At 34.6% G+C, this 22996-nt stretch overlaps 4 protein-coding genes and 1 pseudogene across 4 annotated transcripts; 2 read left to right on the top strand and 3 right to left on the bottom strand.

The window, feature by feature from the left end:
- The first annotated feature begins 3455 nt into the window (after positions 1-3455).
- LOC133330211 (synaptic vesicle glycoprotein 2B-like) lies at positions 3456-9104 on the top strand. Its single transcript, XM_061538679.1, has 7 exons — positions 3456-3534; positions 3607-3931; positions 7264-7642; positions 7700-8026; positions 8113-8236; positions 8299-8455; positions 8897-9104. Exons 1-7 carry the CDS (start codon positions 3456-3458, stop codon positions 9102-9104), a joined length of 1599 nt encoding a protein of 532 aa, XP_061394663.1.
- Positions 9105-12675: 3571 nt separating this feature from the next.
- Positions 12676-18907, top strand: LOC133330203 (synaptic vesicle glycoprotein 2B-like; annotated as a pseudogene).
- A 1631-nt stretch (positions 18908-20538) lies between these two features.
- Positions 20539-20977, bottom strand: LOC133330192 (peptidyl-prolyl cis-trans isomerase-like; the record flags this gene model as incomplete). The annotated part of the gene is made up of 1 exon (XM_061538659.1): positions 20539-20977. A coding segment is annotated over one exon (438 nt), but the record flags the coding sequence as incomplete, so codon positions are not given.
- Positions 20978-21081: 104 nt separating this feature from the next.
- LOC133330268 (peptidyl-prolyl cis-trans isomerase F, mitochondrial-like) lies at positions 21082-21527 on the bottom strand (the record flags this gene model as incomplete). Its single annotated transcript, XM_061538727.1, has 1 exon — positions 21082-21527. A coding segment is annotated over one exon (435 nt), but the record flags the coding sequence as incomplete, so codon positions are not given.
- A 246-nt stretch (positions 21528-21773) lies between these two features.
- LOC133330180 (peptidyl-prolyl cis-trans isomerase F, mitochondrial-like) lies at positions 21774-22254 on the bottom strand (the record flags this gene model as incomplete). The annotated part of the gene is made up of 1 exon (XM_061538649.1): positions 21774-22254. A coding segment is annotated over one exon (465 nt), but the record flags the coding sequence as incomplete, so codon positions are not given.
- Positions 22255-22996: the final 742 nt, after the last annotated feature.

Below are 22996 nucleotides of genomic sequence, written 5' to 3'. Positions count from 1 at the left end.
ATATAGTGAAATATTTATCTATAGTGAAATGGCCTTATAGAAAATTTTCCATAAGACCTTATAAAAGATTTTCCTATGATAGAACTACTAGTCTTAACGCCACCATATCCGTTGCAACTGTAAATATTCTCGGAATATCCTTTCCATTATTAGATCAGAATTAATGGGAAGTTCTCCATATAAAGTTTATGCAACCTCTTTCTACTCGTCCGCATATAGAAGAGGTACATGCCTTCCGATTATTAAATTTAATTCACATTTTTATTGAGAACAAAAATTGATGATTGTTGATGTGCAATATTTTGGAGCATATATACACTGCTGCTTCAGCTAGTTCATATGTATATAGAATACTAAGTTTTCTGTAAAGAAGCAATAGGTTCTAATTTAGGTGGCATATTTCAAGCAAGGATTGAATTATTCTAGCAAAAATAGTTTGCTCTTAGTCTCAGCCGTGATCCGATAAATCAGATAAAAAAAAAACCCGGCGGATTTGACCTCTGTAGAAGATTTTTTGTGTTGGGCTTCGATAGAACTATTCCGATAAAACAGATAGAAAACTTTCTGGATTTAACCTCTACCGAAGAATTCATGTGTTGGGCTAAGTAGAGCTGCTAATCTTAACCCTTTTAGACCCAAATATATAATCAAATTAATATTTTTTGGTTGGACATAGGCACATAATATTAAAAATTGTCTCATCAAGATTTATAGGAACGTTAAATATCTTCAAATGTACTTTTAGAACATTTTTTGGTTGGACATAGGCACATAATATTAAAAATTGTCTCATCAAGATTTATAGGAACGTTAAATATCTTCTTTGTGCTCACATGGATCAGATAAAAGTATCTTTTGGTCAGTTCCATAACAATCCAATGTTTCATCAAGATTTATAGGAACGTTAAATATCTTCTTTGTGCCCACATGGATCAGATAAAAGTATCTTTTGGTCAGTTCCATAACAATCCAATGTTTTTTTTTTTAAATGTTCATAAAGAATTTATTTTTATATTTTTAAAATCTACAGTTTATTTCAAGCAAAAATACTATAAAACGTGCTAAATTTGTAGGGATCAAAACTTTCAAAACTGTCCCATTGGTCAGAGAATATGCAAGCTCGTCTGGAATTTTCTAATAATTTTTTTACTGAGAACAAAAATTGATTGTTCACCATTATTATCAGAATTTTGGGATCCGTAACAACCTTCCTCGGCCCGTTTATAAAAGACTGGCAGTTAGCTCGTATCTCGCATTCTAGTCCTAATTTTTATATTAATTACCTATTAATTTGTTATAGACGTCTCAACGGGCTTATCTTCCCGATGTATTTCAAGCGGAAGAACTGCAGAACATGATAAGTTACTGTGGATTTAAACTTTTACAACTGCCCCGTTGATCAGAAAATATTCACGCTCGTGTGGAATTTGTATTAAATTCTTTTAATTTATTGAGAAGAAAAATTAATTATTGATGAAACTTTATGACATTTGGACAATTTGAACGGGTCAGGTAGCAAAAAAATATTACCGAGGCTTGTAGAAAAGTATAAAGAAGAACTTGTCTGCCAGAATTAGTTCCCTCAGGGATCATTGCCTTTATCCAATTGCCTTCTAACAAAGGAAGATTTACAAATTCGCGCATCAAAAGTTTTCTTTTTGGGTTGCCTACTAAAATCTGATGTAATATTGAGAACAAAAATTGATTATTTTGCCATATTTGGTGTCATTATGAATAATGTCATTTTGGAATTTGTTGGCATATGTCTTGCTCTACCAGCGGTATTCTGTGATCTAGATCTCACCTATCAGGAACAGGGTATATTGTGGGCAATTTGTTTCCTTGGAATTATCACCATTTTTGGGGTCTACTTGCGGACACTTTAGGACGGAAGCGTATTATGATGCCTACACTGTTCCTGCGATTCTTTTTTAACCCTCAGGCCGTTTATAAAAGGTTTTCTGACTTTTAGACAATTTGAATGGGTTAGCTAGCCATAAACAGATCAAAAAATATTACCGAGGCTTGTAAAAAAGTACAAAGAAGAATTTGTTTGTCTGAATTAGTTCCCTCGTAAATCAACTGTCTTCTGACCAAGGAAGATTTACAAATTGATTTACGAATCAAAAGTTTTTTTTTCTTGTCTACTAAAATTTGATGTAATTTTTATTGAGAACAAAAATTGATTATGTTGTCATCTCGCATAGGAGGAGGTTATAAAATGATATGGTCTAAGCTATGATTACTAAAATCTGATTCACATTTTTATTGAGAACAAAAATTGATTATTTTCGGCACCATAACGCCCTTCTGTATATCAAGGGAACCGAATTGTCGGAAAATACAAATACATTCAGAGATGAGTTTTCTCCTCTACAGAAAAGTATTGCACCGGATTTATTAAATCCAGTTTGAAATTGTCATTTCCATTACATACATGTCACATAAATACTCATAGAGGACGTTAACCCGGCAAAACTACAAAACGGTAGAAGATTTAACCCTAAATAATAGGTTTTTGAACTCATACATATATGTAGTTCGCAACTGTACCACACATCTGTCGTACGCCAAATCTAGTATTTCTTTAGAAATGTGATTTTCATTTCTGGCCATTTGTCTAAACCGATAAACATTCTCTTAAAAAACGTGTCAGACAAAATGGCAAAAATATTATTTCCAAGACTACTTATTTTATTACCCGCAGATAAAATCTAAGTCTGATGTTTGTCGAAAACAACAACAAAGAAATGTTTATATATAATTTGATAAACCTTCCGCAAAATGCTATATGAAACCATGCCTCCATCCATACAACCACCCACCCACATAGGAGGAGAAGTATACAAATAAATTGTCTAAGGTCCAATATATGTATCGAAATGGTATTTTGAGATAAGATTTTTTTCTTTCTCGGTGAAGGAGTTGACAACAGCATCATGACCGAAAAAATGATGATAACAATTTTAGAAATAATAACAACACTTGTTTTTCCCAATCATGTAAGCAGCCGCTACTAAATTCCGAACATCTTTTGGAACAAACAACAAAATTAACTTAATTCCTGTCTGTTCCCTTGTCTAATTATTTGCATTGGGGGGCTTTAGAGGTGTTATAAAACCTTCAGAAAAATTGTTTATATGCCTGCCGACGTCTTATTATAAAAACAGGGGTCTGTAAAGGTAAATCCGTGAAAAATACTTTAATAAATGATAAGCGGGAACGCTGCTACTTGTGTGCTGAGCATCGGTACAATTGGCACCGAGAGTAGGCGAAACTATAAAATGTTTGAAACAACTGAAATGCTTTCACATTTCACAATTGTGATCATTCCAAGGGCAATGTAGTGAAAGTGGTACGCCTCCAAAATAAAAACTCCAGAAAGAAAATTCCCAAAAAGGCTGCAGAACATCAAGTCCACGCAAAAAAAAAGAAACTATCTTAACATCACAAAAATGACTAAATCCGAAAACGCCATGGACAAAAAGGAGAATTCTAAAATTGCCACCATCAATGAGGCTTTGGAAAAAACTCGTAAGTCTCAAAACAACTCAACAATGGAAAAATATTTCTCTAACCTCTTCTCCTTTCTTTTTTTTTGTGCAGATTTTGGCCGTTTCAATAAACAAATAATTATTTTCTCTGGCGTCATCTTGAACAATGTCATCTTGGAATCGGTTGGCATAAGTTTTGCTTTGCCAGTGGTATCCTGTGATCTTGATTTGTCATATCAGGAGCAGGGTATATTGGGCGCCATTTGTTTCCTTGGCATTATCATTAGTTCCCATTTTTGGGGTCTACTGGCCGATACTTTGGGACGTAAACGTATTATGATGCCAAATTTGTTTTTGGGATTTCTTGTAACCCTGATCTCCAGTTTTTCCGTTAATTTTACAATGGTGGTGGTGTTGCGTTTCCTCAACGGTGTTTTGTAAGTATATTAATTTTATTTTTAAACCTTTTGGAACAATTTTTTTTTTTTTAATTTTTATTGAGAACAATAGTTGATTAATTCAAGGGTTTGAAAAAGCAGTTCGTGGTATTATTAGAATCATATCCTACCATAAAAAATTAGTTCATTAGAGTTTTTCATTTTATTGAGAACAAAAGTAGGTTAATTCAGTGACTTGTGAAAGATTTTTTTATTAATTATAGGAATATATAATCTGTTCCAGAACTGCAAGAATCTACTAATTTTTATGACTATTTTTTGACATCAAAAAGGAAAATTTGTTATCTTTGTAAAAATATTTACATTCTGTCCCAAATTCAACCAATATTCAGGCGATCTTTGGTTTCCTTTGTATAATCCCCTAAAAATTTATTAACCCATTTATTGAGAACAAAAATTGGTTGTTAATATATATAGTCAAATTTCGTGAAAGGTGTGGTCTATACAGGATTCCCAGAACTTCCCTACCGACACGAAAACTTCAATATATCCACAAGCAATAGTTCAAAAAATCCGTCCCAGCCTACACAAAAACTTCAATATATCCACAGGCAATGAATCGAAGAGGAAACACAGTAGTCCAAAAAACCTCTATACGTTGTATTCTTCTGCAGGGAAATTCCGAATTTCTATGAAAAATAATACTACCCTGAAAAAAAGCACAAAAATTCTCTAATTCAGTAATCTATCTATACGTTGTATTCTTCTGCAGGGGAATTCCGAATTTCTATGAAAAATAATACTACCCTGAAAAAAAGCACAAAAATTCTCTAATTCAGTAATCTATTATATTGATTGTTGATGTATTTTCGCAGACCTTTTCCAATTTATAAATCTCTCCTCCAATTCTCTAAGCAACCATGACTTTATTTTATGTATAAAAACTGCCCAAAATCGAAGTTCAGAGAGTCCTCTATAGTCGAACTGAAGTGTGTGAAGTCTTCTATCTCCAAAGGTAGAAGATATCAAACTAAATTCCCACTTTAGTCCTAGCCCATGTTTTATCTAACAGGCACATTGGTTATAAAAAATTATCAGGCCCTCAACCGGTATAGGAAAATATTTTAGGGCACATTGTCAAACTAATTGCCTATAATTTGTTTGAATGCGTTCTGGTATGGTAGTAAACCTTCCTACTAAAAATTGTAATTATTGGCCCAACTTCTTAGTGAAGCTGCATCCTATATATCGGCATTTTCCGGAGTTTGGACACATATTTCAACCAATTTATTAGTAATTTAATATTTTGGACTCTTTTTGAGAAGAAATTTCCCTACCAAGAAGTATCAACATTGGCCCATTTTCCGGTTAGGCCCATACAAAGGTATCCTCCATATATGGTGGCTACCCTGAAGATGGAGAATATTGATCATACTTTCAACTGATCTAATAAGGCTATCATACCTAAAACATGTATTGTATTAATTCTCCCAGGCTTTCAGGTCGTTTTTGTGAATCTCTAGCCTACATTGAGTCTATAAAGGCGCCCAACAGTTCGTCTGTAAAGGCGCCCTTCATCTAGCTCCATAAAGACGCTTTACAGCTTGTCTATAATGATGACCTAGGACTGGTCTATAAATACGTCCTAAACCTATAACTATAAAATCATTCTTGCCTTCAGTCCCAAAAAAACCTCCATGACTTCACGTATTGGAATATTTATTGAGAACAAAAATTGATTTGTTTGAATCCTTTTGCCACCTGTCTTTTGCCATCAAAGCCCTTCTTCTTCGGTCTGAACTGAAAAGAAAGAATTTTTATTATTTCAAAACCCGCTATGACTTCATGTATTCGAATATTTATTGAGAACAAAAACTGATTGTTTGAATCCTTTTGCCACCTGTCTTTTGCCATGTCAAAGCCCTTCTTCTTCGGTCTGAAGTGAAAAGAAAATAGTTTTATTATTCCAATATTATTTTCCATACAAAAATCATCCAATACTGCTCCTTTAAAGATGACCAGATGCGAACCATTTTTATTGGGTCCTGAATTTGTCATAGACAATGTATCAACGACTTGAATGGCGTCTTTATAGAGCAAGGGAGACTTTCTAGAGGATCTGAATTTCAATGAAAAATGTCAAGATGACCTGAAGAAAGCTTGAATAAATGAGCAAAATTTATATACTAGGTGAACGGAAGGACTTCTATATAGACGAGAGGTCCTTTCCGACGTTAACTGCTGATTTTTTTGCCAGTATTAATTTTGCAGGAATGCCAAACGCAGACATTGCTCAGAAAGCTCCAAATTGATAGTTTCTATTCCTAGTATATTTATTCCTAGTTATATATTATTGTACTAGTCTCACACATACATATACAAATTGACATCTTCTCACCATGTGCATCACTGCTTTATTCCCACATTCCCGTTCCATCTCAACTGCCATCACTTTAATCCCATCTGCTTTATTTGACAATGGAATTTTTGAGACTATTTGCCCTCGAGACGCAAAACAGGATCACACTATAAAGCGTGAACTTGCATAATACGATTAGGATATAATATGAACTATTTTTGGATGATTTATTATAAGAACATTTTTATCACAACTTGACTTTAGAGATGGCAACAGTTTAAGTGAGCATATTTCACCATGACAATTATTTAACTATAGAAGGATTATTTAACTATAGAATTTCATCATTTAACTATAAATGATGAAATTCTTAAATGGGAGATAAGTAAGTATACTTTTATTGCAATAATAAAGTTTTGATCCATTTGATACCGTTGTTGAAACAAATCTTTGGCAAATGTTAGCATTTGATCCATTTTATACTGTTGTTGAATCAAATCTTCGTATAGGGTTAACATTTGCGGCATTTATTAGTCTGAAAAAAAAAAACTTGAAGATAAGAATTTAACTTGAGGCAAACAAAAGAAGGCGTCTCCAGGTCTTCAGCTAAAAATAAATACAACAAATAAAAATGGTAGGCCTCTTTAAAAAAAAAAAAAAAAAAAAAAAAAAAGACACGCGTAGATTAAAAAACAAAAGATGTACTTCTATATGGGGTAATTTTTTTTTAATGGAGTAATATATATGTGGATTAGAAGGGAAACAAAAAAGAGTTTGAAATTTTGTGTAAAATTATATTTGGTGGGAAGACCTTTATGATTATTTAGCTTCTGAAAATATGTTGGGTGCCACTTTCAATTTATTTTCGACATAATTTCTTGTTTGATCATTTGTGAAGTTCCCTACATTTCCCAAATATTTTAATGTTTATTTTTTATTTATTGAGAACAAAAATTAATTATTTAATCTTCATATTTTCTAATTGACCAAACTTCCTCTTTTCTTCCAATAGCATTTCTGCCAGTTCGGCCACCATCTACGCCTATATGGGCGAATTCCACTGTGAAAAACATCGTAATCGTGCCGTACTATATGGATCTTTCATTGCAGCCTTTAGTGCGGTTTTCTTTCCGCTAATAGCATGGTTCTTTATCAATCAAGAATGGGAATTTGTGGTGCCATTGATTGGTATAACCTATAAACCATGGCGTTTATTCTTTGTTATGAGTGGTGTATCTGGATTGGTGTGTGGTATCATATTCCATTATTTGCCGGAAAGTCCAAAATATTTATTAACTGCCAATAGGCATGATGAGGCGCTGGAGGTATTGCGTTATATGCATAAGAAAAATACAGAGGCCAATAAAAAATTGCAAAATGAAAGTTTTGAGGTAAGATAATCAAAAACAAAAAAAAAATATTTTTATTAAATAAATATTTTTTTCCAGATCACCACTTTACTACCCGATTTGGCAGATATACCTAAAGTAGTGACAGAAACAAAAACCCCCCAAAAGAAATCATTCACCTCAATTTGTTTGGTAATCTGGAATCAAACAGCACCATTGTTTATGCGCCAGCATATACGCAAAACCTTTTTATCCTCCGCCATTCTGTTTACCACCTTCTTTACGGCCCATGGTGTCTATATGTGGTTCCCGTTTATTCTCAATAATGTCAGTTTATATGTGGCCAATTATGATGAGCCCAAAAGGCTATGTGAGATTATACGATTTTCTCAAAGCTCGAATTTTACCATAAATGAACAATCAGAGGTAAGGTTCCCTCTTTCAACCCCTCAAAATTTCTATTTGTCAATTATATTATCTCTTCTTTTTTTTAGTTTCCGGTGGCTGAGAAGATCTGTGTCACCAAACTGGAAATTGATACGTATAAGCATACCATGTCCTTGGAAATTATTTATGTCACTCTTCTGCTTTTGGTTATTTATGCCAATCGTAGATTTGGACGCATTCCCATTTTGTGTAAGTATTAAATATCTAGAAGATCTTTGCAATGGGTTTAATAATTGTTTCCCTTTTTCTAGGTATTGTCCTCACACTTTGTGGAGTCTGCGGTGTTCTCAGCTTATTAATTGATATTCCCATGGCATCGATATATCTATTTCTCATCATGCTCTGTTCCGGTCTGGGCACAAATGTCATGAATGCCATTGTTGTGGATATTTATCCCACAAGTTTAAGGTAAGTTAAAACATTCCCTTATAAATCAAAAGATATATAAAAGTAAAACCGAAAACAATTTCGATCAAATGAAGATTCTTGCAGCTTCTAAACATAAATAATTTTATTGAGAACAAAAATTAATTGGAGTTTTCAATGAGTTTTCCATCATAAAATATTTTACAGAGAGAGTTTCGAATGCTTGTTTCTATTTTCCAAACAAAATATTTATCCCGATGGCTTCTCCCTGAGAAATTGCTACTTTTCGAAAATTCCCATCAGACTGCTTTCAGCTCGTCTATAAAGTCTTCCTTCAGTTCTTCTTTTTTTTTCTTGTGAAGAAAAATTAATTGTGGTTTTTGAAGGCTCTTGCTCTTGAAGATATTGCTCGCTTCCATTTTGTTCAGAAGAATAATTTATTGAGAACAAAAATTAATTATTTTTCTTTTCCATTTTTTCCAGAGCCATGGCTGTTTGCATTTCCCTAATGGTGGGTCGCATTGGCAGTGTCACCGGCAGTAATGTTTTAGGTGCTCTCATCGAAACGCATTGTGAAGAGGCCCTTTACACTTCATCATTTGCTTTGGTGGCAGCTGCCATTTTGGCTCTACTAATGCCTAAGGCACCATTGGAGAAGAAGAAAAACCCAAGCATCGAAGAAGCTCATTAGTTTTTAAGAGTTTTACTACTGTGTTAATTTTTTTTTACATAAATTATTTATTATTATTTTTTTAATAAACACGATTCGAAAAAGATTCCAGGGTAGGGAAGAATTCTTAATCGGAAAATGCAGAGCACGTATTACAAATATTGCTCGGAATAGTGATCTCCAGAATGTTTGAGTTTAGTAGTAGTTGTATAAGGTATCATATAGCCGGCCTGTCCGACAACACTGCTCCATTTCCCAGTTTTTAAATACAAGAATCTATGCTATAACAAGTCCACTAAAACCTGAATCTCATCTAAAAAAAAGCTCACAGAAAAGTCCAATGCCTCAGGTGTCTGTAATCAAATTTTCTTCACAATGAAGGCCATATCAACCAGTCTATAAATCATAAATAGGGGAGTACAGGCCTTCCGGTTGTTAAATTTGATTCACATTTTTATTGAGAACAAAATTGATGGTTGTTGTGCACTCTTTTGGAACCTATTCATCGCTGCTAGTTCAATTCATATATGGAATAGTTCATATTTAGAATACTAAGGTTTTCAATTTGCAAAGATTTAATTCTTGCAAAAAAAAAAAAAAAAATGAGATGGTTGGAACTACTGGTCTTAACGCCAACATATCGGTTGCAACTGTAATTATTCTCGGAATATCCTTTCTATTATTGGAATTATCAGAATTAATAGAAAGTTTCTGTAACCTCGTTCTAGTGGTTAAATTTTATTTAAATTTTTATTGAGAACAAAAATTGATTGTTGATGTGGAATATTTTGGAGCATACACTGCTGTTTTAGCTATTTCATACGTATATAGAATACTAAGTTTTCTGAAAAAACAATAGGTTCTGATTTTGGTGGCATATTTCAAGCAAGTATTGAATTATTCTAGCAAAAATAGTTTGCTCATAGGCTCCTGTTTTAAGCACAGTCACAGTAGTCTCAGCCGTGATCCGATAAATCAGATAAAAAACTCGGCGGAATTGACCTATGTAGAAGATTTTTTGCGTTGGGCTTCGATAGAACTATTCCGATAAAACATATAGAAAACTTTCTGGAATTAACCTCTACTGAAGAATTCCTGTGTTGGGCTAAGTAGAGCTACTAACCTTAACCCTTTTTAGACCCAAATACATTAATATTTTGTTGGGTCTGAAAGTGTTAAGGTTAAGGTAGAGGAAAAAAATGTATTTTAGAAGATTTTTTGGGTTGGACATAGGCACATAATATTACAAATTGTCCCATCAAGATTTATAGGATCAGATAAAATTATCTTATGGCAAATAATTTATTTTTATCATTTAGAAATCTCCAGTTTTTTTTTTCAAGCAAATATTCGAGAGAACTTTCTAAATTTGTAGCGATCAAATCTTTGAAAAGAATCAGAAAAGAATTTTCTAATATATTTTTATTGAGAATAAAAATGGATTGTTGACCATTATTATCACAATTTTGAAGGCCCTAACAACTTTCCTCGTGGCGTTTTTAAAAGCTCGTATCAAGACCTATAGAAATGATCTTGATATATCTCGTATGGATCACTATTCTTCTAGTCCTAAATTTTATATTAATTGCCTATTAATTTTTTTATAGACGTCTCAATGGGCTTAACTTCCCAGTGTATTTCAAGCAGAAGAACTGGAGAACTAGATAAGTTACTATGGATTTAAACTTTTACAACTGCCCCGTTGGCAAATATGCACACTCAACTGGAATTTGTTTTAAATTCTTTTAATTTATTGAGAACAAAAATTAATTATTAATCATTAATATCTAAATTTAGGAACCTTCTCCAGGCCGTATAAAACATTATGACTTTTAGACAATTTGAACGGTTCAGCTAGCAAAAAGTATAAAGAATAACCTGTCTGTCAGAATTAGTTCCCTCACGAATCATCGCCTTTATCCAATTGTCTTCTGACCAAGGAAGATTTAAAAATTTGCGAATCAAAAGTTTTCTTTTGGGTTGCCTACTGATGCATTTTTTTATTGAGAACAAAAATTTATTATTTTGCCATCTTTGGTGTCATCTTGAATAATGTCGTTTTGGAATTGGTTGGCATACGTTTTGTTCTACCAGTGGTGATTTAGATCTCTCCTATCAGGAACAGGGTATATTGGGGCCAATTTGTTTCCTTGGAATTATCATCAGTTCCAATTTTTGGGGACACTTTAGGACGAAAACGTATTATGATGCCTACACTGTTCCTGGGATTTCGTTTAGTCCTCAGGCCATTTATAGTCCTCAGACCATTTATAAAAGATGGTATGGTCTTAGCTATGATTACTAAAATCTGATTAACATTTTTATTGAGAACAAAAATTGATTATTTTCGGCACCATAACACGCTTCTGTATATCAAGGAAAACGAATTGTCGAAAAATACAAATTAAGTCAGAGATGGGTCTTCTTCTCTACAGACTTATAGTACGGTCACTTTGTACCGGATTTATTAAATCCAGATCGAAATTGTCATTTCCATTGCATATATGTCAAATAAATTCTCATAGAGGAAGTTATCCCGACAAAAGTGCCGTTTTACAACAAATGTCGCGCGTCACTACAAAACGGTAGAAGGTTTAACCCTAAATAATAGGTTTATGAACTTCAAATTAGAACATGACTTAATTTCCTACATATATGTAGTTCGCAACTGTGCCCCACATCTGTCGTACGCCTAATCTAGTATTTCTGTAGAAATGAGATTCTCATTTCTGGCCATTTGGCTAAACAGATAAACATTCTCTTTAAAAACGTGTCAGGCAAAATGACAAAAACATTATTTCCAAGACTACTTATTTTATTACTCGCAGATAAAATCTGAGTCCGATGTTTATCAAAAACAACAACAACAAAATGTTTAAAAATAAATACAATTATGTTATAATTTGCTAAAAACCTTCCGCAAAATGCTATATGAAACCATGCCTCTAACCATACACCCACCCACATAGAGGGAGGAGTATACAAATAAATTGTCTAAGGTCCAATATATGTCTCGAAATGGTATTTTGAGATAAGATTTTTTTCTTTCTCGGTGAAGGAGTTGACAACAGCATCATGACTGAAACAAATGATGATAAAAAATTTTAGAAATAAAAACAACACTTGTTTTTACCAATCATGTAAGCAGCCGCTACTAAATTCCGAATATCTTTTGGAACAAACAACAACAACAAAATAACTTAATTACTGTCTGTTCTCTTGTCTAATTATTTGCATGGGGGGCTTTAGAGGTGTTATAAAACCTTCAGAAAAAATGTTTATATGCCCGTCCGATGTCTTATTTAAAAAAAGGGGTCTGTAAAGGTAAATCCGTGAAAAATACTTTAATAAAAGATAAGCGGGAACGTTGCTACTTGTGTGCTGAGCATCGGCACCGAGAGTAGCCGAAACTATAAAATGTTTGAAACAACTGAAATGCTTTCACATTTCACAACTGTGATCATTCCAAGGGCAATGTAGTGAAAGTGGTACGCCTCCAAAATAAAATCCCGAAACAAAATTCCCAAAAAGGCTGCAGAACATCAAGTCCACAGAAAACAAAAGAAACAAAAAATATCTTAACATCACAAAAATGACTAAATCCGAAAACGTCATGGACAAAAAGGAGAATTCTAAAATTGCCACCATCAATGAGGCTTTGGAAAAAACTCGTAAGTTTTAAAACAACTCAACAATGGAAAAATATTTCTCTAACCTCTTATCCTTTCTTTTCTTTTTTACAGATTTTGGTAAATTCAACAAACAAATAATTATTTTCTCTGGCGCCATCTTGTATAATGTCATCTCGGAATCGGTTGGCATAAGTTTTGCTTTGCCGGTGGTATCCTGTGATCTTGATTTGTCATATCAGGAACAGGGTATATTGGGCGCCATTTGTTTCCTTGGAATTATAGTTAGTTCCCATTTTTGGGGTCTACTGGCCGATACTTTGGGACGTAAACGTATTATGATGCCAACATTGTTTTTGGGATTTTTTGTAACCCTGATCTCCAGTTTTTCCATTAATTTTACAATGGTGGTGGTGTTGCGTTTCCTAAATGGTATTTTGTAAGTATATTAATTTTATTTTTAAACAATTTTTTTTTTAGTTTTTATTGAGAACAAAAGTTAATTGGTTTAGTGATTCGAAAAAGAATTCAGTGGTATTATTAGAATCAAATCCTATCATAAAAAATTAGTTCATTACAGTTTTTCATTTTATTGAGAACAAAAATTAACCAATTTTTGCAGTGACTTTTTAATAATTATTTGAATATGTGTTCCGTTCCAGAACTGAAAAAGTCTACTATTTTTTTTTTTTTTTTTGACTATTTTTGGACATCAAAAAGTCCATCGTTGTAAAAATATTTACATTCTGCCCCATATTCGACAAATATTCTGGCGATCTTCGGTTTTCTTAGTATTGACCCCTAAAATTTTATTAATCTATTTATTGAGAACAAAAATTAGTTGTTAATATATGAAGGCAAATTTTCTGAAAGGCATGGTTTATACAAAACTCCCCGACCTTGCCTACCTTCACGAAAACTTCAATATATCCACAAGCAATAGTTCAGCAAATCCTTCTCGATTGCTGTTCCCTGCCTACACAAAAACTTCAATATATCTACAGGCACAGTAGTCCAACAAAACGCTTCTCGGTACTTTGTATTCTTCAGCCGGGGGATTTCTATGAAAAATAATACCACCCTGAAAAAACCCACAAAAATTCTCTATTTTCTATTATTTTGAGTGCCTGCTTAATTCCGATTACATTTTTTTTATTGAGGACAAAAATTGATTTGTGATGTATTTAGGCAGACCTTTTCCAATTTATAAATCTCTTCTCCAAATCTTGAGCAACCATAACATTACATTGTGTATAGAAGACTGCCCACAATCTGAAGTTCTATAGCCGAACTGAAGTGTGTGTGTAGTGTTCTATCTCCATCTTCTTTCTTCTGTTTGTCTAAAAGGAACCCATGTTTCATCTAAAAGCCAACTTCGTTCATAAAATGTTATCAGGCCTTCAACCCGTATATTAAAAATAATTGTTGGCACATTTTTAACCTAATTGCCTGTAATTTGTCATTTTGGGTTGTGGTAAACCTTCCTACTAAAAATTATAATTATTGGCCCAACTTCTAACTGTAGCTGCATTCTCAATATCGATATTTTCCGGAGTTTGGACACGTGTTCCAACCAATTTATTAGTAATTTAATATTTTGGACTCTTTTTGAGTAGAAATTTACCTACCAAAAAGAATCAACATTGGCCCATTTTCCGGTTAGGCCCATACAATGGTAACCCCCATTATTCGGTATTTTGGGAGGTTTGGGCACGTTTTAATCGAGTTGGCTCTAATTTGATTTTTCAGGTTGCCATGGGATGTCAAATATTAAGAATGATGTATATAGGCATCCCCCATAATTCGCTACTTCCCTAGTTTTGCTATTTAAGAGAGCTTGGAAGAGTGCTTCACCCAATTTGCTGTAATTTTTTATTTTGGGTCTTCTTTGAGTAGAAAATCTCCCCCCCCCCCCATCAAAAATGTGTCAATAATGGCCCAAGTTTCCGGGTATGGGGCATCAAATCTTTCTACCAAATATTATCTACGACAGTTTATGGTTTGTTATAGCTCCCATTATATTTTCGGTATTTTGAAGATTTTGACCGATTTTCCATCCGATAGGGTTTGTAATTTGGTGTAAAGGCTTCTAAAAGGCTGACCTATTTACAAATTTGTGCTGTGTGTATATAGGACCAAATTTAAGGAATTTTGAATAAACACCACGCGGTAGAGGGTAAAAATTAATGACGTTTTTACTTGATCGAATAAAATTTATTGAGAACAAAAATTAATTATTCAAAGTTTATATATATTTTCTTTAAACATTATTTCTTCGGGACTTTAAATGTCACCCAAAAAGTGAAAGACCTAACAGTATGTAGAGGCTAAATTATTTCTCTTTTCTAAGGATATTTATTGAGAACAAAAATTAATTATTTAAATAATGATTTTTCTGTTGGTCCGAGTCTAGTGGACGTCTTGTTCAAAGCTGACTGTTACCGCTCGCAATGTCATCTGATTTATTTGTTAATGGAATTTTTTGAGATTATTTGCCCTCGAGAGGCAAAAGGTGGAAATAAGGTGGAAAGATCAAGTGGAAGACAACATTGTCGAATATAATCTTTCAAACTGGAAAAACTGCGCAAAAGACCGACGCTCCTGGTTCGGGTTCTGGAACGAAAGTTCCGTCACAAGCCAGCTAAGTATGTAGGTATAAAGGGACATCCGGTACACAACTTATCCTGGTCTATTTGCTCGCCTATATAATATCTCTTGGACTCTGGTGTAAAAAGGCACAAAAGAGCGCTTATCTGCACGATCTTTGTCCAAAAGGCATATAAAAGCGAACCAGCTGATGGTTCACACCGAAGGGGAAGCCCACAAATAAGATGGAAAGATCAAGTGGAAGACAACATTGTCGAATATAATCTTTCAAACTGGAAAAACTGCGCAAAAGACCGACGCTCCTGGTTCGGGTTCTGGAACGAAAGTTCTGTCACAAGCCAGCTAAGTATGTAGGTATAAAGGGACATCCGGTACACAACTTATCCTGGTCTATTTGCTCGCCTATATAATATCTCTTGGACTCTGGTGTAAAAAGGCACAAAAGAGCGCTTATCTGCACGATCTTTGTCCAAAAGGCATATAAAAGCGAACCAGCTGATGGTTCACACCGAAGGGGAAGCCCACAAATAAGATGGAAAGATCAAGTGGAAGACAACATTGTCGAATATAATCTTTCAAACTGGAAAAACTGCGCAAAAGGCCGACGCTCCTGGTTCGGGTTCTGGAACGAAAGTTCTGTCATAAGCCAGCTAAGTATGTAGGTATAAAGGGACATCCGGTACACAACTTATCCTGGTCTATTTGCTCGCCTATATAATATCTCTTGGACTCTGGTGTAAAAAGGCACAAAAGAGCGCTTATCTGCACGATCTTTCTCCAAAAGGCATATAAAAGCGAACCAGCTGATGGTTCACACCGAAGGGGAAGCCCACAAATAAGATGGAAAGATCAAGTGGAAGACAACATTGTCGAATATAATCTTTCAAACTGGAAAAACTGCGCAAAAGGCCGACGCTCCTGGTTCGGGTTCTGGAACGAAAGTTCTGTCACAAGCCAGCTAAGTATGTAGGTATAAAGGGACATCCGGTACACAACTTATCCTGGTCTATTTGCTCGCCTATATAATATCTCTTGGACTCTGGTGTAAAAAGGCACAAAAGAGCGCTTATCTGCACGATCTTTGTTCTGGTAATTTTTGTATCTTCTGTATAGACATTTTTTCCGACTGCGTATTAATATTTATTGAGAACAAAAATTGATAACTGCAAATCGAGCCCAAATATATATGGCTGGAACGGCGCATGTTTATTTTCGATATGCCCTCTGAAATTACCAATATGAAATTTGATTATTTGGCATCTGAAAATATAATATGTTGGGCGCCATTTTTTTTTTTTTTATTATTTTTGAACATTTTTTACATACACAAGTATGCTCTTCTATTTGGAGTTATTTTTTATGAAGAAATATATGTGGGATTAGAAGTGAACGAGTTTGAAATTTGCGTAAAAAGTATATTTTTGTAGGAAGGCGCAACTGCTTTCAGTGGCATATCCAACCCCTGAAATTAAAAAAAAAAATGAATCTGTTTATGATTTTAGCAATTGAAATGATGTTGGGTGCCAATTTAAATTAATTTTCCATTTTTTTTCATTCATATACATAAAAAATTTTAAATATGTTATAAATTTTCTGATCATTTTTGTACTTATTCTTGAAGGAACGAATTTTGCGTTGATCCTTTGTGTAATGTTTATTTCTATTTATTGAGAACAAACATTAATTATTTAATCTTCATTTTTTCTAATCGATCGAGTTTCTCCTTCTCTTCCTATAGCATATCCGCCAGTTCGGCCACCATCTATGCCTATATGGGCGAATTCCACTGTGAAAAACATCGTAATCGCGCCGTACTCTATGGATCATTCATTTCAGCCTTTGGTGCGGTTTTCTTTCCGCTAATAGCATGGTTCTTTATCAATCAAGAATGGGAATTTGTGGTGCCATTGATTGGTATAACCTATAAACCATGGCGTTTATTCTTTGTTATGAACGGTCTGTCAGGATTGGTGTGTGGTATTATATTCCACTATTTGCCGGAAAGTCCAAAATATCTATTAACTGCCAATAGGCATGATGAGGCGCTGGAGGTATTGCGTTATATGCATAAGAAAAATACTGAGGCCAATAAGAAATTGCAAAATGAAAGTTTTGAGGTAAAGGAAAAAAACCGAGAGAAAATTATTTATAAAAATTAAAAAATATATTTTTTTCCAGATCACCACTTTACTACCCGATTTGGCAGATATACCCAAAGTAGTGACGGAAACCAAAACGGAACCCCAAAAGAAATCATTCACCTCAATTTTTTTTGGTAATCTGGAATCAAACAGCACCATTGTTTATGCGCCAGCATATACGCAAAACCATTTTATCCTCCGCCATTCTATTTACCACATTCTTTACGGCCCATGGTGTCTATATGTGGTTTCCGTTTATTCTCAATAATGTCAGTTTATATGTGGCCAATTATGATGAGCCCAAAAGGCTATGTGAGATTATACGATTTTCTCAAAGCTCGAATTTTACCATAAATGAACAATCAGAGGTAAGGTTCCCTACCAACCCCCCAAAATGTATATTTCTCAAACATATCTTCTCTTTTTTAGTTTCCGGTGGCTGAGAAGATCTGTGTCACCAAACTGGAAATTGATACGTATAAGCATACCATGTCCTTGGAAATTATTTATGTCACTCTTCTGCTTTTGGTTATTTATGCCAATCGTAGATTTGGACGCATTCCCATTTTGTGTAAGTATTAAATATCTAGAAGATCTTTGCAATGGGTTTAATAATTGTTTCCCTTTTTCTAGGTATTGTCCTCACACTTTGTGGAGTCTGCGGTGTTCTCAGCTTATTAATTGATATTCCCATGGTATCGATATATCTATTTCTCATCATGCTCTGTTCCGGTCTGGGCACAAATGTCATGAATGCCATTGTTGTGGATATTTATCCCACAAGTTTAAGGTAAGTTAAAACATTCCCTTATAAATCAAAAGATATATAAAAGTAAAACCGAAAACAATTTCGATCAAATGAAGATTCTTGCAGCTTCTAAACATAAATAATTTTATTGAGAACAAAAATTAATTGGAGTTTTCAATGAGTTTTCCATCATAAAATATTTTACAGAGAGAGTTTCGAATGCTTGTTTCTATTTTCCAAACAAAATATTTATCCCGATGGCTTCTCCCTGAAAAATTGCTACTTTTCGAAAATTCCCATCAGACTGCTTTCAGCTCGTCTATAAAGTCTTCCTTCAGTTCTTCTTTTTTTCTTGTGAAGAAAAATTAATTGTGGTTTTTGAAGGCTCTTGCTCTTGAAGATATTGCTCGCTTCCATTTTGTTCAGAAGAATAATTTATTGAGAACAAAAATTAATTATTTTTCATTGTTGTTTTTTATTTTCTTTTCCAGAGCCATGGCTGTTTGCATTTCACTAATGGTGGGTCGCATTGGCAGTGTCACCGGCAGTAATGTTTTAGGTGCTCTCATCGAAACGCATTGTGAAGAGGCCCTTTACACTTCATCATTTGCATTGGTGGCAGCGGCCATTTTGGCTCTACTAATGCCTAAGGCACCATTGGAGAAGAAGAAAAAACCAAGCATCGAAGAAGCTAATTAGTTTTTAAGAGTTTTACTACTGTGTTAATTATTTTTTATATAAATTATTTATTATTATTTTTTTAATATAAGAGAGTTGATTTTAAACTCATAACAAGCAATAACAACATTTGAATCTTATGGCGTAAATTTCTACTCCGGAAAAACACGATTCGAAAAAGATTCCAGGGTAGGAAAGAATTCTTAATCGGTAAAAACGAATCACATCACGAATCACACACATATCACAATTATCGGAATAGTGATCTCCAGAATGTTTGAGTTTAGTAGTAGTTGTGTAGGGTACGATATAGCCGGCCCGTTCGACAACACTACCCCGCTGTCTGGTTTTAAAATAGAATAATGCATCAGGTGCCTATAATCAGATTTTCTTTACAATGAAGGCGTTGATACTGAACTTAGGCCACTGGACTTAGAACAGCTGAACCTTGAATAGTAGATAAATATATTTTGCAAATCTGTTGTAGCCTCTCTAGGTATATTGCTTTAGAACCGCATAAGGAGGTTTGTAAGCTCCTTACAAAATAAGTAGAATATATCATATTTCTTCTAAACTTTTACTTGCTCAACTCGCTGCTTACATTAAATATTAAGCTAATCAATTTTTGTTCTCAATAAATTACTTAAAAAACTTACTATTTTTTCTATACAGATAACCTGCACATAATCCCGGCTGTTAAAAATATTCGACATATAGACGAAGGTGTATTTCAGATCATTTAGAGAAGATCGCCCAATACAATTTATCCATAAAGATCGCTGATATCGGTCCGTGTTCTTGCATCTCTTTTATTGGTGTTATTTCTCCAATTTCAAAACGTCTTTAAACTTTTGTGTAAAATTCAATCTCCGTTACGGCCTAAAATTACAGGTAGTCTATAAAGTCTTTCATGCTTTCAGCTCGTTTATAAAGACTTCCTGGCTTGCAGTTCTTCTATAAAGTCGTCTTATGGCTCTTCTATAAAGACTCCCTTCAGACCTGCTTCAGCTCGTCTATAAAGACCCGCTTCAGCTCATCTATAAAGACCTGATTCAACTCTACTATAAAGACCCGCTTCAGCTCGTCTATAAAGATCCGCTTCAGCTCGTCTATAAGGACTCCTTTAAGCTCGTCTATATAAAGACTCCCTGCAGCTCGTATATAAAGACTCCCTTCAGCTCGTCCATAAATACATCCCTCAGCTGTCCAATTAAGAAGACCAACAGCTCGTCATGTATATTCATATTTATTGAGAACAAAAATTAATTGTTTGAAGCCTTTTGCTACCTTTGAAGCCTTGTTGACCTTTCTTGGGTCAACTGAAATGAAAAAAGATGTATTTTTGCAATATTATTCTCCAGATAAGATTACTGCAATACTCCTCACCTTAAGTTGACCACAATTGTCTTTGAAGTTTTACCCGATTGAGTACCCATCCATTCGATTTTTCTCTGAACCCTCAATAAGGCCCAGAACAGAAAGATTCATCTTCGACTCTATTTTTAATTTATTGAGAACAAAAATTGATTGTTCGAAGTATTTTCAGCTCACATAGGTCCAAATATTTCGTTTTCGATCAACTGTAAAGAAAATGTGTTTTTTATTCTTGTCAATATTAAATTTTTATATAAAAACTCCTCCAATAGCCCTCCCTTAAAGTTGACCACAATCACTTATGACAATTGTCTTGGAGGTTTTACCCGATTGACTACCCATCGATTCGATTTTCTTGACAATCTCCAAGCCCTCAACGACACGCCCGAATACTACATGACGATTATCCAGCCATGTAGTTTTTACAGTTGTCACAAAAAATTGTGAACCATTTGTATTGGGTCCAGAATTTGCCATCGATAATGTACCGGCCTCCGTATGTTTCAATACGAAATTTTCATCATCAAATTTGGCGCCATAAATCGATTTGCCACCGGTACCATTGTGCGCTGTAAAATCCCCACCTTGACACATAAAATTCGGTATAACACGATGAAAGGTGGAACCTTTATAGCCGTAGCCTTTTTCGCCTGTACACAGGGCGCGGAAATTTTCCGAGGTTTTGGGTACGATGTCAACACGTAGCTGGAAGGGAAATAAGAAACAAAGAAAACCAGTGGAGGCGGGAACGATTAAATTTTGTTAATAACTATTTATTTGGAAAAATAATAACAATCTTTTATAACATTTTACATATTTTAAATTTTTGGATCTACTTAATTTCCCCACAATCGGCAATAATAATCTCCTTCATGGGACGACCTTCGGGACAGCCATAGGATTCAATTTTCTTAACAACATCCATACCTTGTATAACCTGACCGAAAACCACATGCTGGCCATCCAGCCAGGGTGTCTTAACGGTGCAAATAAAGAACTGTGAACCATTTGTGTTGGGCCCAGCATTGGCCATGGATAAAATACCAGGACCGGTGTGTTTTAGCTTAAAGTTTTCATCCTTAAATGTTGTACCATAAATCGATTTGCCACCGGTACCATCATTTTTGGTGAAATCACCACCTTGACACATAAAGTTGGGTATCACCCGATGAAAAGAACAGCCCTTGAAGCCAAACCCCTTCTTGCCCGTACACAATTGTCGGAAATTCTCCGCTGTTTTGGGTACAACATCTTTGCGAAGCTGTAAATAATTGTTTCAATATTAAGAATGTCAAAAAATTGAAAGTGGAACATAACATTGCTAAGGCTTGCAAGCGTTTTGCTATTTTCAAAGCCAGAATCGTGATTGATGTAATGAAAATTTGTTTGTGTGGGAGGGTGAAAGAAAAGCCATGTCAGTTTTTCCACAAATTCTTTATTGAAATATATAATTGATGAAATGATTTTCAATAACGGTAATGAATTAATAAAAAATATCAACCACTTTTCTCTTCCTCTCCTCCTCCTCCTCATTTCATTTCACCACAATCCTGAATGACCACCTTCTTGCTGGGCTTTCCCGAATCACTACCAAAACTTTCGATTTTCTTCACAACATCCATGCCCTCGACCACATTACCAAACACAACATGTTTACCATTTAGCCATTCCGTTTTGGCAGTGCAAATAAAAAACTGAGAACCATTAGTATTGGGTCCAGCATTGGCCATCGATAGAATACCCGGTCCTGTGTGCTTCAATTGGAAATTCTCATCGGGAAAACATTCACCATAAATCGATTTGCCTCCGGTGCCGTTGTGTCGTGTAAAATCACCACCTTGGCACATGAAGCGAGGTATGATGCGATGAAATGCCGATCCCTTGAAGCCAAATCCTTTTTCGCCAGTACAAAGGGCGCGAAAGTTTTCACATGTCTTCGGTACAATATCGGAACGTAGCTGTAAGGGAAGTAGATTTTTTGCGGGGAAGCCATATTAAAAATTTATAATTTATCATACAAAAAAAGGACATGGAACAAAGAACACCAGGGGGTACGGCTTTTTTGTTAATTCAGCGGGAAGAGTTAGAGATTAAAATTGGAAAAAAGAAAATTGAAACGACTGAAAATGACTGCCGACAATAATGACTGACCTCCGCATAAATACGCAGCGAACTTTAAAACTAAGTCAATCACTTTTTGTTCTCAATAAATTCTTAAAAAAAAACGAACGTGTTTTCTATTAAACCCCAGAGCTGCATACGGCCCTTAACGGAGCCAATCAATTTTTGTTCTCAATAAATTCTGAAAAAAAAACTGAGAGGAGTCTGAATAGACGACCTGTGGGGAGTCTTTATAGACAAGTTGAGTGAATTCTTTAGAGCTGAAGGGACTCTTTATGGAAGAGCTGGAGGGAGGGAATCTTTATAGACGAGGACAAAAATGTATTAGCTCCTTTCATCTCATCTCTAGAAAGACTCCCTTCAAATCGTCTTGAAGTTCTTCATTGGTATTCCAATAATAATATCTTGAGCTCGTATATAAAAACGTCCTTCCGTTCACCTCATATACTAGCTCTTTTCAGGTCGTAAACACTAAGCTAATCAATTTTTGTTCTCAATAAATTCTTAAAAGAATTGCGGGTTTTCTATTAAACCCCAATGCTGCATTACTGCCCTTAAGCTCGTCTTGAAAGACCCCGTTCAGCTCATCTCTAGAAAGACTCCATTCAAATCGTT

This window comes from Musca vetustissima, unplaced genomic scaffold (assembly GCF_032173495.1).
Source record: "Musca vetustissima isolate MV318-11 ecotype Yass unplaced genomic scaffold, APGP_CSIRO_Mvet_v1 utg189827, whole genome shotgun sequence".
In the NCBI taxonomy this organism is placed as follows: Eukaryota; Metazoa; Arthropoda; class Insecta; order Diptera; family Muscidae; genus Musca; species Musca vetustissima.
Note: the sequence above shows the minus strand (reverse complement) of the source record. Positions and strands in the feature narration are given on the sequence as shown.

Excerpts from the sequence above, each read along its gene's own strand:
- LOC133330211 (XM_061538679.1), top strand. The coding sequence starts at position 3,456 with ATGACTAAATCCGAAAACGCCATGGACAAAAAGGAGAATTCTAAAATT. Across the intron at positions 3,535-3,606 it reads TGAGGCTTTGGAAAAAACTC|ATTTTGGCCGTTTCAATAAA; the intron begins GTAAGTCTCAAA and ends TTTTTTGTGCAG. Across the intron at positions 8,237-8,298 it reads TGGACGCATTCCCATTTTGT|GTATTGTCCTCACACTTTGT; the intron begins GTAAGTATTAAA and ends CCCTTTTTCTAG.